This window comes from Scyliorhinus torazame, chromosome 15 (assembly GCF_047496885.1).
Source record: "Scyliorhinus torazame isolate Kashiwa2021f chromosome 15, sScyTor2.1, whole genome shotgun sequence".
NCBI classification, from domain to species: domain Eukaryota; kingdom Metazoa; phylum Chordata; class Chondrichthyes; order Carcharhiniformes; family Scyliorhinidae; genus Scyliorhinus; species Scyliorhinus torazame.
This window is the reverse complement of record NC_092721.1, coordinates 150499956-150519665: the sequence shown is the minus strand read 5'-3', so window position 1 is coordinate 150519665 and position 19710 is coordinate 150499956. Positions and strand designations below refer to the sequence as shown.

Here is a 19710-nt window from a genome sequence, read left to right as displayed (position 1 = left end):
ACCTGCCCAAGTCAACATCTGGATTTGTGAATAGTTATGCAAATGAGCTGACTTGAAGATATTTGTATAATGTAGTACCTTACCACTCAAGTGTGATTAGCACCAGTCTTAATCATTTAGACCTGATTTAAATCAGGGGAAAATATTGGCATATAGATGTAATAAAAATACAGTAAAGAACAATTAATTTCAAACAACTTGACAATGGCAAATTTCTTGTCATAAAACACAGTCTCCCACACTCCCCTACGAGCTGCTGCAAAAATTAATCACCTTTTACACTCCTCCAGGAAGAATTACTTCAGCAGTTGGAAAATTATGTAATAACCAATTAACTTTGGTTCCAGTCTGAATCACTTGACATCAAATATGGAATTTAAAGTTCATTGACATAAAATTGATCAATCATTTTAAATTAGTAACAAAACAGAATACTGCAGTTGCTGGAAATCTGAAATAAAAATAGGAAATGCTGGAAACACTAAGCAGATCAAGCAGCATGAGTGGAAAATGACATTCATGCCAGGTAATCACCATCTCCAACAAGAGAGAATCCAACCATATCCCCATGACATTCAATGGCATTAACATCGCTGTATCCCCCACTATCAACATCCTGGGGGTTATCATTGATCTGAAACTGAACAGGATCAGCCATATAAATACTATAGGTACTAGAGCAGGTCAGAGGCTGGGAATTCTGCAGGGTAACTCACATCCTGACTCTCCAAAGCCTGTCCACCATCTACGTGGTGCAAGTCAGAGTGTGATGGAACACTCTCCACTTCCCTGGATGAGTGCAGCTCCAAAAACTCTCAAGGAGCTCAACACCTCCTTTTCGGGGTACAAATTAAATCTCGTCAAGAGTGGATGTTTTCTTTTCTGTTCATGAACATATCAAACCACTTGCCCTCACATCCTCGTTATTGACTTTTGCAGCCTATCTTTCTCTAATTCAATTTCAAGTCACGCCCCCGGAAACTATTTTTCCATTACATGGGAATGTGACAGAGATATTACAAAAGAAAAAATATTAAAACTCTTGTTTTCCTTTTTTTAATACATTTAGAGTACCCAATTATTTTTTTTCCAATTAAGAGGCTATTTAGCGTGGGCAATTCACCTATCCTGCACATCGTTTTGGGTTGCGGGTGTGAGACCCACGCAGACACAGGGAGAATGTGCCACCTCCACATGGACAGTGACCCGGGGCGGGGATCAAACCCGGGTCCGCAGCGGCGTGAGACAGCAGTGCTAACCACTGCGCCACCATGCTGCCCCTAAAACCTCTTGTTTTCCTGACAGAGTATCTTGCAAACTGCCAAAAAGGGAAGTGGGTGTTCTGTGGAGGTCAGCAGTGATGTGTTGGGTACTCTGCTACACAGATGAACCAACAAGGTTGCGAATGGTACAACTCCGTTTTATTACTAACATTTATTTACAGTGGTAAACTGGTTACTGAGGTTCGATCATAACCCTAGAATCTGTGGACCTGTTCCTAATACTATCTTGTAGTGGCACTCAGCACATGGTGGATGTCTGAGTGGCTTGCGCCACGCCAACCGGCGCCGAAGGGTCTCCGCCAGCCGGTGCGAGTTGCCGCATGTCGTGGGAGCGCATGTGCTGGCGTCATCCCAGACCATGCGCAGCAGGCGATCTTCTCCACGTCGGCCATCGCGGAGGACCACAGCAGCCAAAGCGGAGGAATAGGGTGCCCCCACGGCACAGGCCCGCCCATGGATCGTGGGCCCTGATCGCGGGCGTGGCCACCGTGGGTGCACCTCCCGGGGCCAGATCCCCCCGCCCAAGGAACCGGAGGCCGCCTGCACCGCCAGGTTCCGCCGGTAAGGACCTACTCTAATTTACGCCGGCAGGACCGGCTGAAAAACGGGCGGCCACTCGGCCCATCGCGGGCCGGAGAATCGCCGGGGGGGGTGCGCTGTCAGCGGCCACCGACCGGCGCGGCGCGATTCCCGCCCCGCTAAATCCCCGGCACCGGAGAATTTGGCAGCCGGAGTGGGCGGGATTCACGCTGCCCCCCGGCGATTCTCCGACCCACGCGGGGGGGGGGGGGGTCGGAGAATCCCACCCCTGTTATTACCTACACCATTGACTGATAAATCTATTCAGATGCAGCTTCAATCCATCAGATGGGGTTTAATTCCATTCTTTTCTGTCTGTTACTTCTGAATCCCATGCCCCTTCAATTTCAGCAATTACTTTTAGAGTCAAGATGGCTTTGATCCTTTCTAAAGGCTTTCAAAATATTTGTCTACGTTTGTGACGCTTGCCTTTCATTGTCACCATCCCTTAAATTATACACACATGAAATGTTCTGCTTCTCCCATTGCTGTGCTCTTAATACCTGCCCAAGTCAACATCTGGATTTGTGAATAGTTATGCAAATGAGCTGACTTGAAGATATTTGTATAATGTAGTACCTTACCACTCAAGTGTGATTAGCACCAGTCTTAATCATTTAGACCTGATTTAAATCAGGGGAAAATATTGGCATATAGATGTAATAAAAATACAGTAAAGAACAATTAATTTCAAACAACTTGACAATGGCAAATTTCTTGTCATAAAACACAGTCTCCCACACTCCCCTACGAGCTGCTGCAAAAATTAATCACCTTTTACACTCCTCCAGGAAGAATTACTTCAGCAGTTGGAAAATTATGTAATAACCAATTAACTTTGGTTCCAGTCTGAATCACTTGACATCAAATATGGAATTTAAAGTTCATTGACATAAAATTGATCAATCATTTTAAATTAGTAACAAAACAGAATACTGCAGTTGCTGGAAATCTGAAATAAAAATAGGAAATGCTGGAAACACTAAGCAGATCAAGCAGCATGAGTGGAAAATGACATTCATGCCAGGTAATCACCATCTCCAACAAGAGAGAATCCAACCATATCCCCATGACATTCAATGGCATTAACATCGCTGTATCCCCCACTATCAACATCCTGGGGGTTATCATTGATCTGAAACTGAACAGGATCAGCCATATAAATACTATAGGTACTAGAGCAGGTCAGAGGCTGGGAATTCTGCAGGGTAACTCACATCCTGACTCTCCAAAGCCTGTCCACCATCTACGTGGTGCAAGTCAGAGTGTGATGGAACACTCTCCACTTCCCTGGATGAGTGCAGCTCCAAAAACTCTCAAGGAGCTCAACACCTCCTTTTCGGGGTACAAATTAAATCTCGTCAAGAGTGGATGTTTTCTTTTCTGTTCATGAACATATCAAACCACTTGCCCTCACATCCTCGTTATTGACTTTTGCAGCCTATCTTTCTCTAATTCAATTTCAAGTCACGCCCCCGGAAACTATTTTTCCATTACATGGGAATGTGACAGAGATATTACAAAAGAAAAAATATTAAAACTCTTGTTTTCCTTTTTTTAATACATTTAGAGTACCCAATTATTTTTTTTCCAATTAAGAGGCTATTTAGCGTGGGCAATTCACCTATCCTGCACATCGTTTTGGGTTGCGGGTGTGAGACCCACGCAGACACAGGGAGAATGTGCCACCTCCACATGGACAGTGACCCGGGGCGGGGATCAAACCCGGGTCCGCAGCGGCGTGAGACAGCAGTGCTAACCACTGCGCCACCATGCTGCCCCTAAAACCTCTTGTTTTCCTGACAGAGTATCTTGCAAACTGCCAAAAAGGGAAGTGGGTGTTCTGTGGAGGTCAGCAGTGATGTGTTGGGTACTCTGCTACACAGATGAACCAACAAGGTTGCGAATGGTACAACTCCGTTTTATTACTAACATTTATTTACAGTGGTAAACTGGTTACTGAGGTTCGATCATAACCCTAGAATCTGTGGACCTGTTCCTAATACTATCTTGTAGTGGCACTCAGCACATGGTGGATGTCTGAGTGGCTTGCGCCACGCCAACCGGCGCCGAAGGGTCTCCGCCAGCCGGTGCGAGTTGCCGCATGTCGTGGGAGCGCATGTGCTGGCGTCATCCCAGACCATGCGCAGCAGGCGATCTTCTCCACGTCGGCCATCGCGGAGGACCACAGCAGCCAAAGCGGAGGAATAGGGTGCCCCCACGGCACAGGCCCGCCCATGGATCGTGGGCCCTGATCGCGGGCGTGGCCACCGTGGGTGCACCTCCCGGGGCCAGATCCCCCCGCCCAAGGAACCGGAGGCCGCCTGCACCGCCAGGTTCCGCCGGTAAGGACCTACTCTAATTTACGCCGGCAGGACCGGCTGAAAAACGGGCGGCCACTCGGCCCATCGCGGGCCGGAGAATCGCCGGGGGGGGTGCGCTGTCAGCGGCCACCGACCGGCGCGGCGCGATTCCCGCCCCGCTAAATCCCCGGCACCGGAGAATTTGGCAGCCGGAGTGGGCGGGATTCACGCTGCCCCCCGGCGATTCTCCGACCCACGCGGGGGGGGGGGGGGTCGGAGAATCCCACCCCTGTTATTACCTACACCATTGACTGATAAATCTATTCAGATGCAGCTTCAATCCATCAGATGGGGTTTAATTCCATTCTTTTCTGTCTGTTACTTCTGAATCCCATGCCCCTTCAATTTCAGCAATTACTTTTAGAGTCAAGATGGCTTTGATCCTTTCTAAAGGCTTTCAAAATATTTGTCTACGTTTGTGACGCTTGCCTTTCATTGTCACCATCCCTTAAATTATACACACATGAAATGTTCTGCTTCTCCCATTGCTGTGCTCTTAATACCTGCCCAAGTCAACATCTGGATTTGTGAATAGTTATGCAAATGAGCTGACTTGAAGATATTTGTATAATGTAGTACCTTACCACTCAAGTGTGATTAGCACCAGTCTTAATCATTTAGACCTGATTTAAATCAGGGGAAAATATTGGCATATAGATGTAATAAAAATACAGTAAAGAACAATTAATTTCAAACAACTTGACAATGGCAAATTTCTTGTCATAAAACACAGTCTCCCACACTCCCCTACGAGCTGCTGCAAAAATTAATCACCTTTTACACTCCTCCAGGAAGAATTACTTCAGCAGTTGGAAAATTATGTAATAACCAATTAACTTTGGTTCCAGTCTGAATCACTTGACATCAAATATGGAATTTAAAGTTCATTGACATAAAATTGATCAATCATTTTAAATTAGTAACAAAACAGAATACTGCAGTTGCTGGAAATCTGAAATAAAAATAGGAAATGCTGGAAACACTAAGCAGATCAAGCAGCATGAGTGGAAAATGACATTCATGCCAGGTAATCACCATCTCCAACAAGAGAGAATCCAACCATATCCCCATGACATTCAATGGCATTAACATCGCTGTATCCCCCACTATCAACATCCTGGGGGTTATCATTGATCTGAAACTGAACAGGATCAGCCATATAAATACTATAGGTACTAGAGCAGGTCAGAGGCTGGGAATTCTGCAGGGTAACTCACATCCTGACTCTCCAAAGCCTGTCCACCATCTACGTGGTGCAAGTCAGAGTGTGATGGAACACTCTCCACTTCCCTGGATGAGTGCAGCTCCAAAAACTCTCAAGGAGCTCAACACCTCCTTTTCGGGGTACAAAGTAAATCTCGTCAAGAGTGGATGTTTTCTTTTCTGTTCATGAACATATCAAACCACTTGCCCTCACATCCTCGTTATTGACTTTTGCAGCCTATCTTTCTCTAATTCAATTTCAAGTCACGCCCCCGGAAACTATTTTTCCATTACATGGGAATGTGACAGAGATATTACAAAAGAAAAAATATTAAAACTCTTGTTTTCCTTTTTTTAATACATTTAGAGTACCCAATTATTTTTTTTCCAATTAAGAGGCTATTTAGCGTGGGCAATTCACCTATCCTGCACATCGTTTTGGGTTGCGGGTGTGAGACCCACGCAGACACAGGGAGAATGTGCCACCTCCACATGGACAGTGACCCGGGGCGGGGATCAAACCCGGGTCCGCAGCGGCGTGAGACAGCAGTGCTAACCACTGCGCCACCATGCTGCCCCTAAAACCTCTTGTTTTCCTGACAGAGTATCTTGCAAACTGCCAAAAAGGGAAGTGGGTGTTCTGTGGAGGTCAGCAGTGATGTGTTGGGTACTCTGCTACACAGATGAACCAACAAGGTTGCGAATGGTACAACTCCGTTTTATTACTAACATTTATTTACAGTGGTAAACTGGTTACTGAGGTTCGATCATAACCCTAGAATCTGTGGACCTGTTCCTAATACTATCTTGTAGTGGCACTCAGCACATGGTGGATGTCTGAGTGGCTTGCTATGAGCTCTGTGCCCTGAGCTACCTCCTGCTGGAATCCTCAGGAAGTGTCGTGTTCCCTGTTTTGTACTGTGTATGCTCTTGCCTGTGATTGGCTGTGGTGTTGTGTGTGTGTTGATTGGTCCGTTGATCTGTCCATCAGTATGTATGTATGCTTGTCCTATGATCCTGTGAAAGACCTTGGATGCCGAGATGATGCCAAATGGCATTCTGTTATAGCAGAACCTGCCGAAAGAGGTGTTGGAGGTGCACAGCTTTTGGCTGGACTGATCCAGTTGGATCTGCCAAAAACCCTTCGAGGCATCCAGTTTTGTGAAGATTTTAGCCCGGGCCATTTCGCTCGTGATCTCTTCCCGTTTGGATATGGGGTAGTGTTCCCTCATTATGTCGTTGTTGAGGTCTTTTGGATCAATGTAGATCCGGAGCTCGCCGGAGGGCTTCTTAACACACACCATGGAGCTGACCCATGGCGTGGGCTCCGTGACCCGGGATAGCACCCCTTGGTCCTGGAGATCCTGCAGCTGCTGCTTGAGGCGGTCTTTGAGTGGCGCTGGGACCCTGCGAGGTGCGTGAATGACCGGGGTGGCGTCCGGTTTGAGCCGAATTCTGTAGGTGTAGGGCAGTGTTCCCATGCCCTCGAACGCCTCCTGGTTGTGGGCGAGGAGCGATTGGAGCTGTGCCCTGAATTCTGCATCCGGGAAGTCAGATGTGCCTTCTGGAGACAGAGCGTGGACTCGTTGCACGAGTGGAGAACCTTGCATGCCTGTGCACCCAGCAGGGAGTCCTTTGATGATCCGACTATTTCGAATGAAAGTGTGGCTGTGCGTGTGTTGTGTGTCACCTGGAGCTGGCAGGATCCCATAGCCGGGATAACGTTCCCATTGTAGTCGACCATTTTGCAACGGGATGGCCGAATTCGTGGTCTGACCTTCATGGCGTAGAAGGCTGACCATGCTATGAGGTTGGCGGAGGCGCCAGTGTACAGACGGAATGTTATCGGTGATCGATTGACCGTTAGGGTGGCACACCATTCATCACCCGGATTGACAGTGTTCACTTGCAACGGCTGGTGGGTCCTGGCTGGAGACATCCGGTTCCCATCAATGACCGCAACACGGAAGGCGTCCCGGTTGTCTGTGTCACTGGTCTGGATATCGTCTGGGCACCACTCGTAGTAAGGAGGCTGAATGGTCCGCACGTCCCTGCGAGGTTGTCAGAATTGGGGAACATTGGCAGATTGAGCTGCTCGACAGCAGGCAGCATAGTGACCCACCTTGCCACAGCGGAGGCATTGTCGGTTTCTTGCGGGACATTGCCGCTTTAAATGGGCAGCTCCGCAGTTACCGCACGTCGTGACGTCATGGCATTCGTTGCGCCACCGAGCATGCGCAGTTCGGTCTTGCGTCGAGCGCGCCTGCACATCACGTCCCTCAGTGTCGACGTCGTTATTTTTGGCGCGCACAAACGCGGGAGGCCTCGAAAAGCGTGAGAAATGGCCGCCCTCGTCTGGGCCGCGGGCCGGGAGGAACTCGATCGCCTGGACCCGTTCGGCCTCGTAGGACCCCTGCCTCGCCGATCCGGCCGCGTAAGACCCATGCCGCGCCGATTCGGCCACCTGAGATTGGGAGTAGCGGCTAGTAGCGTTTTCATGCAGGAATCATAGAATCATCGTATTTACAGTGCAGAAGGAGGCCATTGGGCCCATCGAGTCTGCACCGGCTCTTGGAAAGAGCACCCTACCCAAGGTCCACACCCCCATAACCCCATAACCCAGTAACCCCACCCAACACGAAGGGCAATTTTGGACACTATGGGCAATTTAGCATAGCCAATCCACCTAACCCGCACATCTTTGGACTGTGGGAGGAAACCGGAGCACCCGGAGGAAACCCACGCACACACGGGGAGGATGTGCAGACTCCGCACAGACAGTGACCCAAGCCGGAATCGAACCTGGGACCCTGGAGCTGTGAAGCAATTGTGCTATCCACAATGCTACCGTGCTGCCCCACAGGCAGGACACAGGCTTCGATTGCGAAGGCTAGGGTGAGGCCTTTAATTTTTAAGAGCTGCTGGCGTCGGGTGCCTGAGGTGACCCCAAAAACGATCTGGTCCCGAATCATGGAATCGGAGGTGGTGTCGTAACCACAGGACTGCGCGAGGATACGGAGGTGCGTAAGGAAGGATTGAAAGGGCTCATCCTTACCCTGCAGGCGCTGCTGGAAGAGATACCTCTCGAAACTCTCGTTGACCTCGACGTTGAAGTGTTGGTCGAGTTTGAGAAGGACCGTCTTGTACTTGGTCTTGTCCTCACTTTCCGCGAACATCAGGGAGTTGTAGACATGGATGGCGTGTTGACCTGCCGTGGAGAGGAGGATGGCGATCTTTCTGGTGTCCGAAGCACTCTCCTTTTCGTTGGCTTCCAGGAAGAGCTGGAAGCGCTGTTTGAACAGCTTCCAATTAACGCCGAGGCTTCCAGCGACTTGTAGTGGCTGCGGTGTGCTGACGGTGTCCATGGCGCAGGATGGCAGATTCCGGAGGATTCGTAGGTAGGTCCCACAGTTACTCCTGGTACTATGATGTGTTGGGTACTCTGCTACACAGACGAACCAACACAGTTGCGAATGGTACAACTCAGTTTTATTACTAACATTTATTTACAGTGGTAAACTGGTTACTGAGGTTCGATCATAACCCTAGAATCTGTGGACCTGTTCCTAATACTATCTTGTAGTGGCACTCAGCACATGGTGGACGTCTGAGTGGCTTGCTATGGGCTCTGTGCCCTGAGCTGTCTCCTGCTGGAATCCTCAGGAAGTGTCGTGTTCCCTGTTTTGTACTGTGTATGCTCTTGCCTGTAATTGGCTGTGGTGTTGTGTGTGTGTTGATTGGTCCGTTGATCTGTCCATCAGAATGTATGTATGTTTGTGCTATGATGTTTACCTGAATATCATGACAAGCAGTGGGCCACTGTTAGTAATGATTTGGGCTTGAATCGAAAGTGCAATTTCAAAATTTGGAAACAACACCAAATTGGAAATGTAGTTAACAAAAGAAAGATTGCCACAAATAATAGGCATTAATAAACTTGAAAGGGAGATGGGTAATTGACAAGTGAATTTTAATATAGTTAAGTATGAGGTGGTGCATATTGGCAGGAAAGATAGAAGCCGCATACTACTTGTATAATACGTGTCTAAGCAGGGGAGAAATAGGGATCGAGAAGTACAGTTATATAAATCACTCAAATTGCCAATACAGGTGAAAAAGTCCATTAAAAAAAATAGAACCCACAAAGCATTAGGGTTCATTTCTAAAGGGACATTATTGCAAAGCAGAGAGGTTACATTAAATTTGTATTTCACCTTGGTTAGGTCACACTGTTATACTGTACACTGTTGTGGTCTCCATATTATGAACAAGATTAAGAGTCATTGGCAAAGATCCACTAAGATAATATCTGAATGCATAGGCTCATCGGGAAAGGATGAACAGGCTGGGCTCATTTCTCCAGAAATAGAAGACAGAGGGGTGACTTAATAGGCCCCAGGGATCTTTAAAATGATAAGTTAAACATGTTTTGGCATGGGAAGACCAAAACTAGAGGTCGGAAATATTAAGTAATGACTAATAAATCCAACAGGGAATTCAGGAAAAGCTTATTTACCCAGAGACTGGTCAGGATGTGGAATGTGCTATCACAAAGGATAGTTGAAGCAAATCATAGAATTTACAGTGAAGAAGGAGGCCATTCAATCCATAGAGTCTGCACAAGCCCTTAGAAAGAGCACCTACTTAAACCATGCCTCCACCCCATCCCCGTAACCCAGTAACCCCATCTAGCCTTTTTGGACACTATGGGGCAATTTAGAATGGCCAATCCACCTAATCTGCACATCTTTGGACTGTGGGAGGAAACCGGAGCACCGGGAGGAAACCGGAGCACTAGGAGGAAACCCATGCAGACACGAGGAGGGTGGGAGGAGGCCCATGTGGAGTATAAAGGCCAGCATATGTCAGCGTTCACCAGTCCTGTCTCCATTTTTAAAACATTGCATCCAGCATGGCTGGCGGGAATATGTGGTTACCATAGATGGGGCCATGGGGGACATTCTGGTCAGCCTGAAATGTTTTCTTAACTGGCCCACGTTTTCAGTGTGGTCATTACCACTGGGCTCGATGTGTATTTCGGCGAGGGGGATGGGAGTGCTGCCGTGGCCAGGGCCCGGAGAGTCGTTCCCTTGCAGAACGCCTCCTCTATCTGTACCCATTCTGAGTTGGGTTGGTGCACCCATCCCCTCACTCTTTCCGCTGTTGCTGCCCAGTGGTAATATTGCAGGTTTGGTTTGAATGCTCATCTTGGGAGCGTTGTACAGGAGTCTCACCCAGGCGGTGATTCCTGCTCCGAGCCCAAACCATTCCAGTACCTCGAGGAGGTACTTCCATTTGACTCTGTCGAAGGTCTTTTCTGCATCCAGGGGGGTGACCACCTCTGGTGTTCTCTTCCCCGGGGGGGGTGGGGTCATTATTCATTATTACATTAATCAGCCGCCTGATGTTTGTAGTGAGTTGCCTACCCTTGACAAAGCCAGTTAGGTCTTCAGCGACCACATCCGATACGACGTTCTCCAGCCTTTTGGCCAGGTCCTTTTGCGAATATTTTCTCATCCACATTCAGCAATGAAATGGGTCTATATGATCCACATTCCGCCGGGTCTTTGTCTTTTTTGGGTATCAATGAGATTGTAGCCTGCGCTAGCATAGGAGGCAGAGTGTCCCTTGCCAGCGAGTCTGCGAACATGTCCCTTAGATGTGGGTCCAGGGCCGGTCCGAATGTTTCGTAGAAGTCCAGCGGGGGAACCTATCGGGTCCCGGCGCCTTACCCACCTGCATGGAGCCCATGCTCTCCATGATTTCTCCCAGATCTATTGGTGCTTCCAGCTCTCCCCATCTGTCCTCCCCTCAGCCGGCATTTCCAATCCATTGAGGAACTGTTTCATCCCCGCGTCCCCATTGGGGGGTTCGGAGGTGTTCAGCCCTCGGCAGAAGGTCTCAAATGCTTTTGGTTCCGCTGCCTATCAGCCTCTGCCATCCTTTACCTGCGCTATTTCCCTCATGGCTGCCTCCTTTCTCAGGCGAGCCTTTACTCCGTGTTTGTAAAAGGTCCCCCATGTCTAGAAAAGTTGGTACACTGTTTTCCTAGTGGAAATCAGGTTAAAATCCATTTGTAGCTTTTTTCTCTCTGCCAGCAGCTCTACGATCAGGGCCTTGGAGTACTTTCTGTCTAGCTCAAAGATGGAGCCGATCAGCTGTTGCCTGGCCTATCTCTGTGCCTTGTAAGCTTTAGTTTCCCCTTGGATCACAGCCTTCAGTGCCTCCCAGAACGTGGAAGGTGAGACTTCCCCGTTCCGGTTGTTAGTCATGTAGTTGCCTATGGCCTGCGATGTTTTCTGGCAGAAGGGCTTGCCAGCCAGGGGGTCCATGTCCAGCCTTCATGTGGGGCACTGGGCATGGCCCGTCTCCAACCTCACATCCACGTAGTGTGGAGCGTGGTCGGAGATGGCTATCACGGAGTACTCTGCTCCTGTAATTCCTGGAAGCACCAATTTCCCCACTGCAATGAAGTCGATATGGGTATATACCTTGTGCACTTGCAAAAAAAACGAGAATTATTTTTCTCCCGGGTGGAGGAACCTCCACGGGTCCACTGCCCCCATCTGCTCCCAGTTCCTTAGCCATGCCTGTCTTTTTCCCTGTTCTGGGGCTCGATTGGTCAGTGAGCGGGTCCTGTACGCAATTAAAGTCACTCCCCCATAATCAGTCGGTGCTTGTCCATGTCGGGGATTTCCGCCCTGGTCTTTTTTATAAAGTCTGTGTCATCCCAGTTGGGAGCGTACACATTTACCAGTACTACCAGTGCCCCGTCTACGACACTGATGACCATGACGTACCGTTCCCCTGGATCCGTAACTGTCCTGGTCTCAGTATATCCCGTCCTCTTGCTGATCAGTATGGCTACTCCTCTAACCCTCGACCCATTGCATGAATGGTAAGTCTGTCCCACACAGCCCTTCCTTACCAGTAATCTGTCCTTCTCCCTCGGGTGTGTCTCCTGTAGGACGACTATGTCCGCCTTCAGGCTTCTCAGGTGGGCGAAGACTGGATCTTTTCTGTGGGCCATTCAGACCCCTTACATTTCAGGTGACTATCCTAGTGGGGGGTTTCTGACCCCCCCCCCCGTTCCTGCAGAATCACCAATACTTACCTGGTGGATGCGCTCCTGCACTCCGGGGTTTCCCTTAGTTGGGGAGCCGACCAAAATGGCTGCGGTCGCCGTTCTCGCCATGAGGTCGGGCCACTGTGCTCCGGAGTTTCCCTTTGTCCAGGGGCACCCCACAGGGCAGCCAACTATGTGTATGTCACGTGGGTGCACCCCTGCACTCCAGGGTCTCCCTTTGTTCAGGGACCCTCCAAATGCTTGCGGCGCCATCTTGATTCCTCGGCCTACTCCATGCCCGCTGAGGCTCGTGTCTGTCTCGCTGCCAACCATTTCCTATCCTTCTGCCCCTTTTCTGTTCTGTGAGTCCTGCCTCGATTCCCCCCTTCCCCTCCCAAACCCCTTCCCTTTCCTCACCCCTGTATTCGCCCACCTTTCTGTCCTCCCCCCGTACCCCCCCCCCCCCCCCCCCCCAGGCCAGACGCTCCCTCGCCCCTAAGAGGTGCGCCACGGCCCCCTTTACTGCTAGCCCTCCCTGCTAGTACGGTGGCTCCCCTCCCTGGGCTGGTCTCTCCCTGTCCCTGTTCTGTCTGCCCGTCTCCGTTCCATTCCTTGCCCTGTCACCTGTTTCCCCTATCCTCGCTTCTCTCTCTACCTTCCTACATTAGTCCGCGAACGAGGCAGCACAGTCCCGCGCAAACACAGAGTCCATACATCAGATCTTGGTTCCGTTTCCTCCTCCATCGTCCATCTTTTTCCCCACTGCCGCGTCTGTTCCTTCTCAATACTGTTGGTTTTCAATAACTCCTCAGCCTCCGCTGGGGTGCCGAAGGAATGTTCTTTCCCTTCATAGGTTACCCAGAGTTTGGCCGGGAACAACATGCTGACCCTCCCTCCGCTCTTGTAGAGAGCCGATTTGCCTTATTAAATTCGGCCCTTTTTTTCGCGAGGTCTGCCCCAATGTCCTGATAAACCCTTATTCTGTGTCCTTCCCACGAGCACGACTTTGTCTGTCCAGCCCACCTCAGGATCTTTTCCCGGTCCTGGTACCGGTGCAGCTTCACAATGATTGCTCTCGGCTGCTCCCCAGTCTTGGGTTTTGGCCAGAGCGACCTGGGTGCGCTGTCGAGTTTTGGGGGGGTTTGGGAAGCTGTTCCTCACGACCAAGTTGACCAGCATTTGGGCGATGTAGGCCGTTTGGTCCCTTCCCTCCACCCCCTCTGGCAGTCCCACAATACGGACCTTCTGTCGCCTGGAACTGTTTTCATGGTCCTCTACCTTTCCCCTCAGGTTCCCTTGAGCCGCCACCAACCTCTTCACACCACCTCCAGAGCCACGATCCTATCACTCTGGTCGGTTGCCGCCCTTTCCATGTCCAGGATCGTCCTTTCCTGAACTTCCACCTTTCCCAGGCCATCTATCATGCGCTGGCTCTATCTAGAGGGCGGCCATCGCTTCCGTCAACACCTCTTTCACCACCTCTTTCATCACCACCTGGAGTTCCATTTTGATTGCCTCCCTCATGGCAGCCAGTTCTTTTTTAAGGAATGTCTTCCATCCATCCCCCGGTGTAGTGGGTGCGTCATTGCCTGTTCGGGTCGCCGATTGCCCCCTCTCTCGTTTCGCCGGGGCCTCCGCCTCGCCTCTTGTGACCACTGGTCCGTCTGCGCGTTGCTCCTGCCCCTTGCCTCTGACTTCTCGCCGGCCCTTTGAGCTACTGTTTGCCGGCATCTTCTCTTCTGCTTATTCGCTACTAATGCCTTTTGGGTTTTTAGGAGTTTTGGGTGGCTTTTTGAGCCAGAATCCTGGAAAATTTGCTATTTTGGGTCCAATTGGGAGGAGAGCCACCTGATGTGTGTCCGCTCAGTACATCACCACCACCGGAAGTCGACTCGATGTAAATTGCTGACTAGCCACACATGTGGAGACAGCAACACTATTTTAATTTTAAGTATACACGATACAGGTAAATATACTTCACATGTATATTTACTTAACAAGTATCTGCCACCATTTATTGCAAAACCTTGCAGTCTTCCTCTTTTGTCAAATGTTGGAATTATGGAATGAATTTTTCAGTATGTACCACATGTTAGTATGACTTGTAAGTTTTTGTCCAGCCTTTGCGAAGAGTACTTTAACCTCATCAGAATGATTGCTGAGAATATTAACTCGCGCAAGACACCTCAGACTCATCCCTGGTCTTCAACCAGACCCAATTAGAGGCTGTTTGCCTTTTGGCATGACGCGCCTGAACAAAAAACGGACCATCTTTCTAATAATCTATTTTCTTCCAGCACTACCACCGACCTATTCTGCTCTTTCCTTTCATTGCCATGAGTAACCACTTGTTCCACAGTGCCATGGCATTGAGTAGTCACCTATTTTTTTTTGTCCTTGACTACTCTTTTGTCTGTGGGATGACCACTTCCTGTAACTTATGTTCCACAGACCTTTCCTTCTATAAGGTGCAGACTGTGCTCAAGCCAAGATCAAGCCCAGCTCTTATTTCTCTCATGCAACACACTCTTTCAACACTTCATGCATGTTTACGCTTTGTGGATATTTTGTGGGTCCAGTAAATGCCCTTCACAAAGCCTGAAATTTAATGAACCCCCAAGGCGAATTTGGAGTTTGGCGGGGCAGGAGGATGAAGCCACTTGTTTCCATTCTGCCAATGACCTCCATCCCGTCCACACTCATCTTTATCTAGGATTCCATGGCCGATCTCTTTTGCAGGCCTAAAAGAGGCAGTGGACTGGTGGAATTGTCACTGGACTAGTAATCCAGAAACCCAGGGTAATGCCATGGAGACCTGGGTTCAAATCCCACTAAAGCAGATGGTGAAATTTGAATTCAGTAAAAAATCTGGAATTAAAAGTCTAATGATGACCATGAAACCATTGTCCTAAAAACCCACCTGGTTCGCTAATGTCCTTTAGGGAAGGAACTCTGCAGTCCTTACCTGGTCTGACCTACATGTGACTCCAGATCCACAGAAATGTGGTTGACTCTTAAAATGCTACTCAGTTTGAGGGCTATTAGGGACGGGCAACAAATACTGGCCTAGCCTGCATCGTCCACATCCCAAGAACAAATAAAAGAAAAAGAAATAAAGATCGAGTGGGAGGCTGATATTGTCCAGGTAAGTACCTGATTACCTGGTACTTGTGCGTACCTCCCAGAGAAAAGCAATGCTGGGTTCCCGCCTATACATCGACCGGCAGACGAAACTCTTTCAAACTCATTAGTTTCCTATTGGCTTTGCAATTGCATTTTTGTTTTTAAGAATCTAATTATTGTGTCCCCTAGTGTCCTGACTAATATTAGCAACATTCAGCAAAACAAATGACCTGGCCATGATCACACTGTTGTTTGTGGGACCTTGCTGGGCGGAATAAAGTTACTGCAATTTCTACATTACAATACCTATACTTTACAAGAGTCATTCCTGTTTATTTCCCAGGAAACGAGGGGGGGTGGGGAGCGGGGAAAGGGGTGGTGACTGAGGGGGGATGTCTTTCCAGCGATCCACGTGGGTGGGGTGGCTAAAAAGTAGGGGAAATAGCGGAGGGTGGGGTGGGGGTGGCTACACCAAATTCTGAGATCGGGGCACCTCTCTCCGGTCCAGCGAAAACCCCAATCCCCTTTAAAAAATCCAATCTGTTATATTGTGCCAATCAGGAATGGCACAAAAAAACTGTGATCCGAGTTTAAAAAAAAATTGAGTGGCATGGAATGACACATCAGTGTACGCCTAGCACCAGTGGGAATCACTCCGGTTCTCCTGCTAGTGGGAGCACTTACTCTGTACAGGAGAATCATGCCTAAGGAGTTCAAAGAACCCCCAGATGCTGATGCTTGCTGGGGGGGCAGTGGAAGGGAGACAGGGAGGGAAGGAGACAGAGAGGGAGGGTCAGCCCCCGATGCTTCTTGTGTGGAGGTCGTATTTTCTATGCTGAAAGGGCGCCCGATCTCTGTGGAGCCGATCTTGCCGGCTCTATCAGGACCTGCCCTGCCACGGTGACAGCGTAAAATCACCCCCCCTTAATTGTTTTTTCCAGAGTGTCTTAAAATCTGGATCAAGAACTCGGCTGTGCAGCTGGAGAGTTACCTGTCGGCTTTCAATCAGAGCCTGACACCGTGGAAAGAAATATGGGAAAGGATTGCTAGATCTTTACAGATTGTGCGTTCATTCTACATTCTAAATGAAGCATTACTTTGTAAAATGCCTCAATTAAATATGTTTGCAACTTTACAGCTGGCCCTTTGATCCTTTGCATAAAACTCAGCAATCAGTTTTGTTGTTTGTGCACTTTTTCTGCATTTTTTAGGCAATTACACAACCTTTTCTCCCATTCGCATCATTCAGTCAGTAATATTTGACAGAAGCCGTACATGTCCCGATGAGTCATGATAACTTTCTATTTCTGTCACCCTTGCATTTCCTTTTAATACTACAATCCAGGCACATATTAATGTTTTCAAATTAACGCCTATTGCATAAAAGATCTCAATTACTTCTCTAACCCATCCAGAAATATTTAACAATCTCGGGCTCTTTTCTTTAGAGAAGAGAATGCTGAGAGGTGATCTGATAGAAGTCTTTAAGATTATTAAAGGGTTTGATAGGGTAGACGTAGAGAAGGTGTTTTCATCTGTGGAGGGGAACAAAAGTAGGTGCCATAAACATAAGATAATCACTCAACTCCACTGAGAAATTTAGAAGAAACTTTCCCCAGAGAGTAATTAGAATGCAGACTTGTTGCCACAAGGAACAGTTGAGGCAAGTAGCAGCGAAACATCAGGGAGAGAGGAATGGAAGATTATGCTAATAGGGTTAGAGGGAGAGGGTGGGAGGAGGCTAGTGTGGAGCATAAGCACCAGCTTAGACAGGTTTGCCTTAATTCCCTACCTCTGTGTAAACTTCCATGTATTTCCAAGAAATATGTTTCTTTCCAAATCTAAAGATTAATCTATTATTTCAGTTAGGGGGAAACGGAAGAGGAAAAATATAAGCATTTTCAATTCTGCTTCTATAGTATGTTAGGAACCTGAAGGAACTCAGAAAATAATTTTTTCCACCATGCAAACCATCAGCTGTCACCAATATGCAGGTAAGAATGTGAATGCAGTTATTAATGACTACGTTTTGACAGGACATCAGTATGGTTAGAACAAGGCTGCCAGTAAATTAGGGGAATCCGCTGATCAAAAAATCCACTCCTGTACTTCAAAATTATCCCAGTATGGTCAATTAGAAAATACAGTTACATTATCATACTACTTTGTAGCCTAGTGCAATTGTTAAATATCCATACAACAACCTGTCATTCCTGATAAATGATTAGGTTTCACAGGTTCTTATCTTTCTATTTGTTCTCTTCTCTATAGGTGTGGTGATATGATTGTAGCAGTGAATGGACTCTCAACAGCAGGCATGAGCCATTCTGCTCTCGTCCCAATGCTGAAAGAGCAACGAAACAAAGTTACACTAACTGTCACATCATGGCCTGGAAGCCTTATTTAAATAAAGCCAAATGATTAAGAATGATGCATTGTGCAAGAATATTGGATTCAAATAATAAAGGATTCACTGAGTATTTTTATCAATCAGTGACTAACAAGATATAAAACTATAATGTACTCTTTTGTAAAACATTTTAAATATTTGCATTTGCAGCTCAATCGTGTCGGCCACATCTATTCAACAGTTTTAAAATCAATAATCCTTATTCATGATTAGTAACGGTAAGCTAATTCAAGGTTATCAGAAATTATGTAATCAGCTATTATCATTACTCTCAGATCAAAAAGCCTTACCAACCAGATAAGTTTCAGACAGCCACAGAGAGTCCAAGCCTTACAGTGACTTTTGAACCTCATATTACCATGAATGTAGTTTTAATGTAAAATGACTTTGAAAAGTAGAATTTTGCTACTGTGTTTGAATTTATTTCACTGAATTACAACGCAAGCTGATGTTTGTATGTGCACTTACTTCCCACTACAGTAAATTTTCGTTGAACTGAAAATGTTAGCAACACTTGAAGCACAGGGGACATGAATTTCCAAAGCACTAACATATACTGTTGGCAGTAGGACATGAGTGTATTTGTGATATTCAAATATACACATATACACAAATATACCTAATTTTAATATAGAATACTCCTGAGGGTGAGGTCCTAAACCTGATGAAAAGGTGTTAAGAGTGCCTGTTTTTATCTTTTTTTTCAAGTTCACCTTTTACATTTTAAAATATCTTTTAAGTATTTGTAGTCTTGTGACCTTATCACAATAGTGAGCTTGAAGGTATGAGCTGTATTAATTTGTTGATATATTGAAAGGGAGATTTCACAGCCAAATGTGCAAATAAGTACTTCTCCAAATTGATCAGTTATAGAAAACATCTATGCTTTTATTTGATTGAATTTACTATTTAAAATGTCGCTAATAAAGGAACCTTTCCTTTGGTCAATAAACCAGAAAATGTTGAAAATGTGGAGGTGATTAGTAAATAATGAAAAACATAGCTTGTTATATGGATGAGGTCCTTCGTCAGAGCCATTGTCATCAAGGGCAGTACGGTGATGCTTGGTTAGCACTGCAGTCTGACGGCGCCGAGGACCAGGGTTTGATCCCGGCCTTGGGTCGTTGTCCATGTGAAGTTTGCTCATTCTCCCCATGTCTGCGTGGGTCTCACCCCCACAACCTAAAAAGATGTGCAGGGTAGGTGAATCGGCCATGCCAAATTGCCCCTTAATTGGGTACTCTAAATTTATTTCTAAAAAGAACCATTGTCGTCATCGGTTTAAGTTCTAGAAAAGGTTCCTGCTCAAAAGCTGAAATTTCATTTTCAGGTGCTGATAAGCTTGTGTAATTCCAGAATTTTCAGCTTTTATTTCAGACTTACTGGGCTGGATTCTTCCAAAACGGGGCTAAGTGTTAACGCAGTCGTGAAAACTGTGGAGTTTCACAACGGTGTCATCAGGCTCCCAGGTGGAGCCATTCAGCGGCCCACAGTGGGCTTGCACTTGTGGGTCGTGCAATGCATGCCAATTCCGCCATTGACGCGGCGCTGTGGCTCCAGATAAAAATTCTCCCCACAAACCCCCGTCGCAGGCAAAGGACATGCAACGCCGGTACTCGCAGGCCCTCATCAGGCGCCTCCTTGGCACCACCACAACCTCCTCCTCCTCCCCTGCCCCCCTCC

At 47.6% G+C, this 19710-nt stretch overlaps 1 protein-coding gene across 3 annotated transcripts in view; it reads left to right on the top strand.

Moving 5' to 3' along the window:
- The window catches only part of lnx2a (ligand of numb-protein X 2a), a 275515-nt gene extending 257385 nt beyond the window's left edge, over positions 1-18130 (top strand). For 2 of the 3 annotated variants that reach the window (XM_072476930.1, XM_072476929.1), the window contains one exon: positions 17889-18130. In XM_072476930.1, the coding sequence (XP_072333031.1) occupies positions 17889-18024 (136 nt within the window). In that variant the 3' untranslated portion in view covers positions 18025-18130. Of the gene's footprint in view, positions 1-17482; positions 17612-17888 lie in introns of all 3 variants that reach the window. The other variant, XR_011935204.1, reaches the window with a different exon arrangement.
- The last annotated feature ends 1580 nt before the right edge of the window (positions 18131-19710 follow it).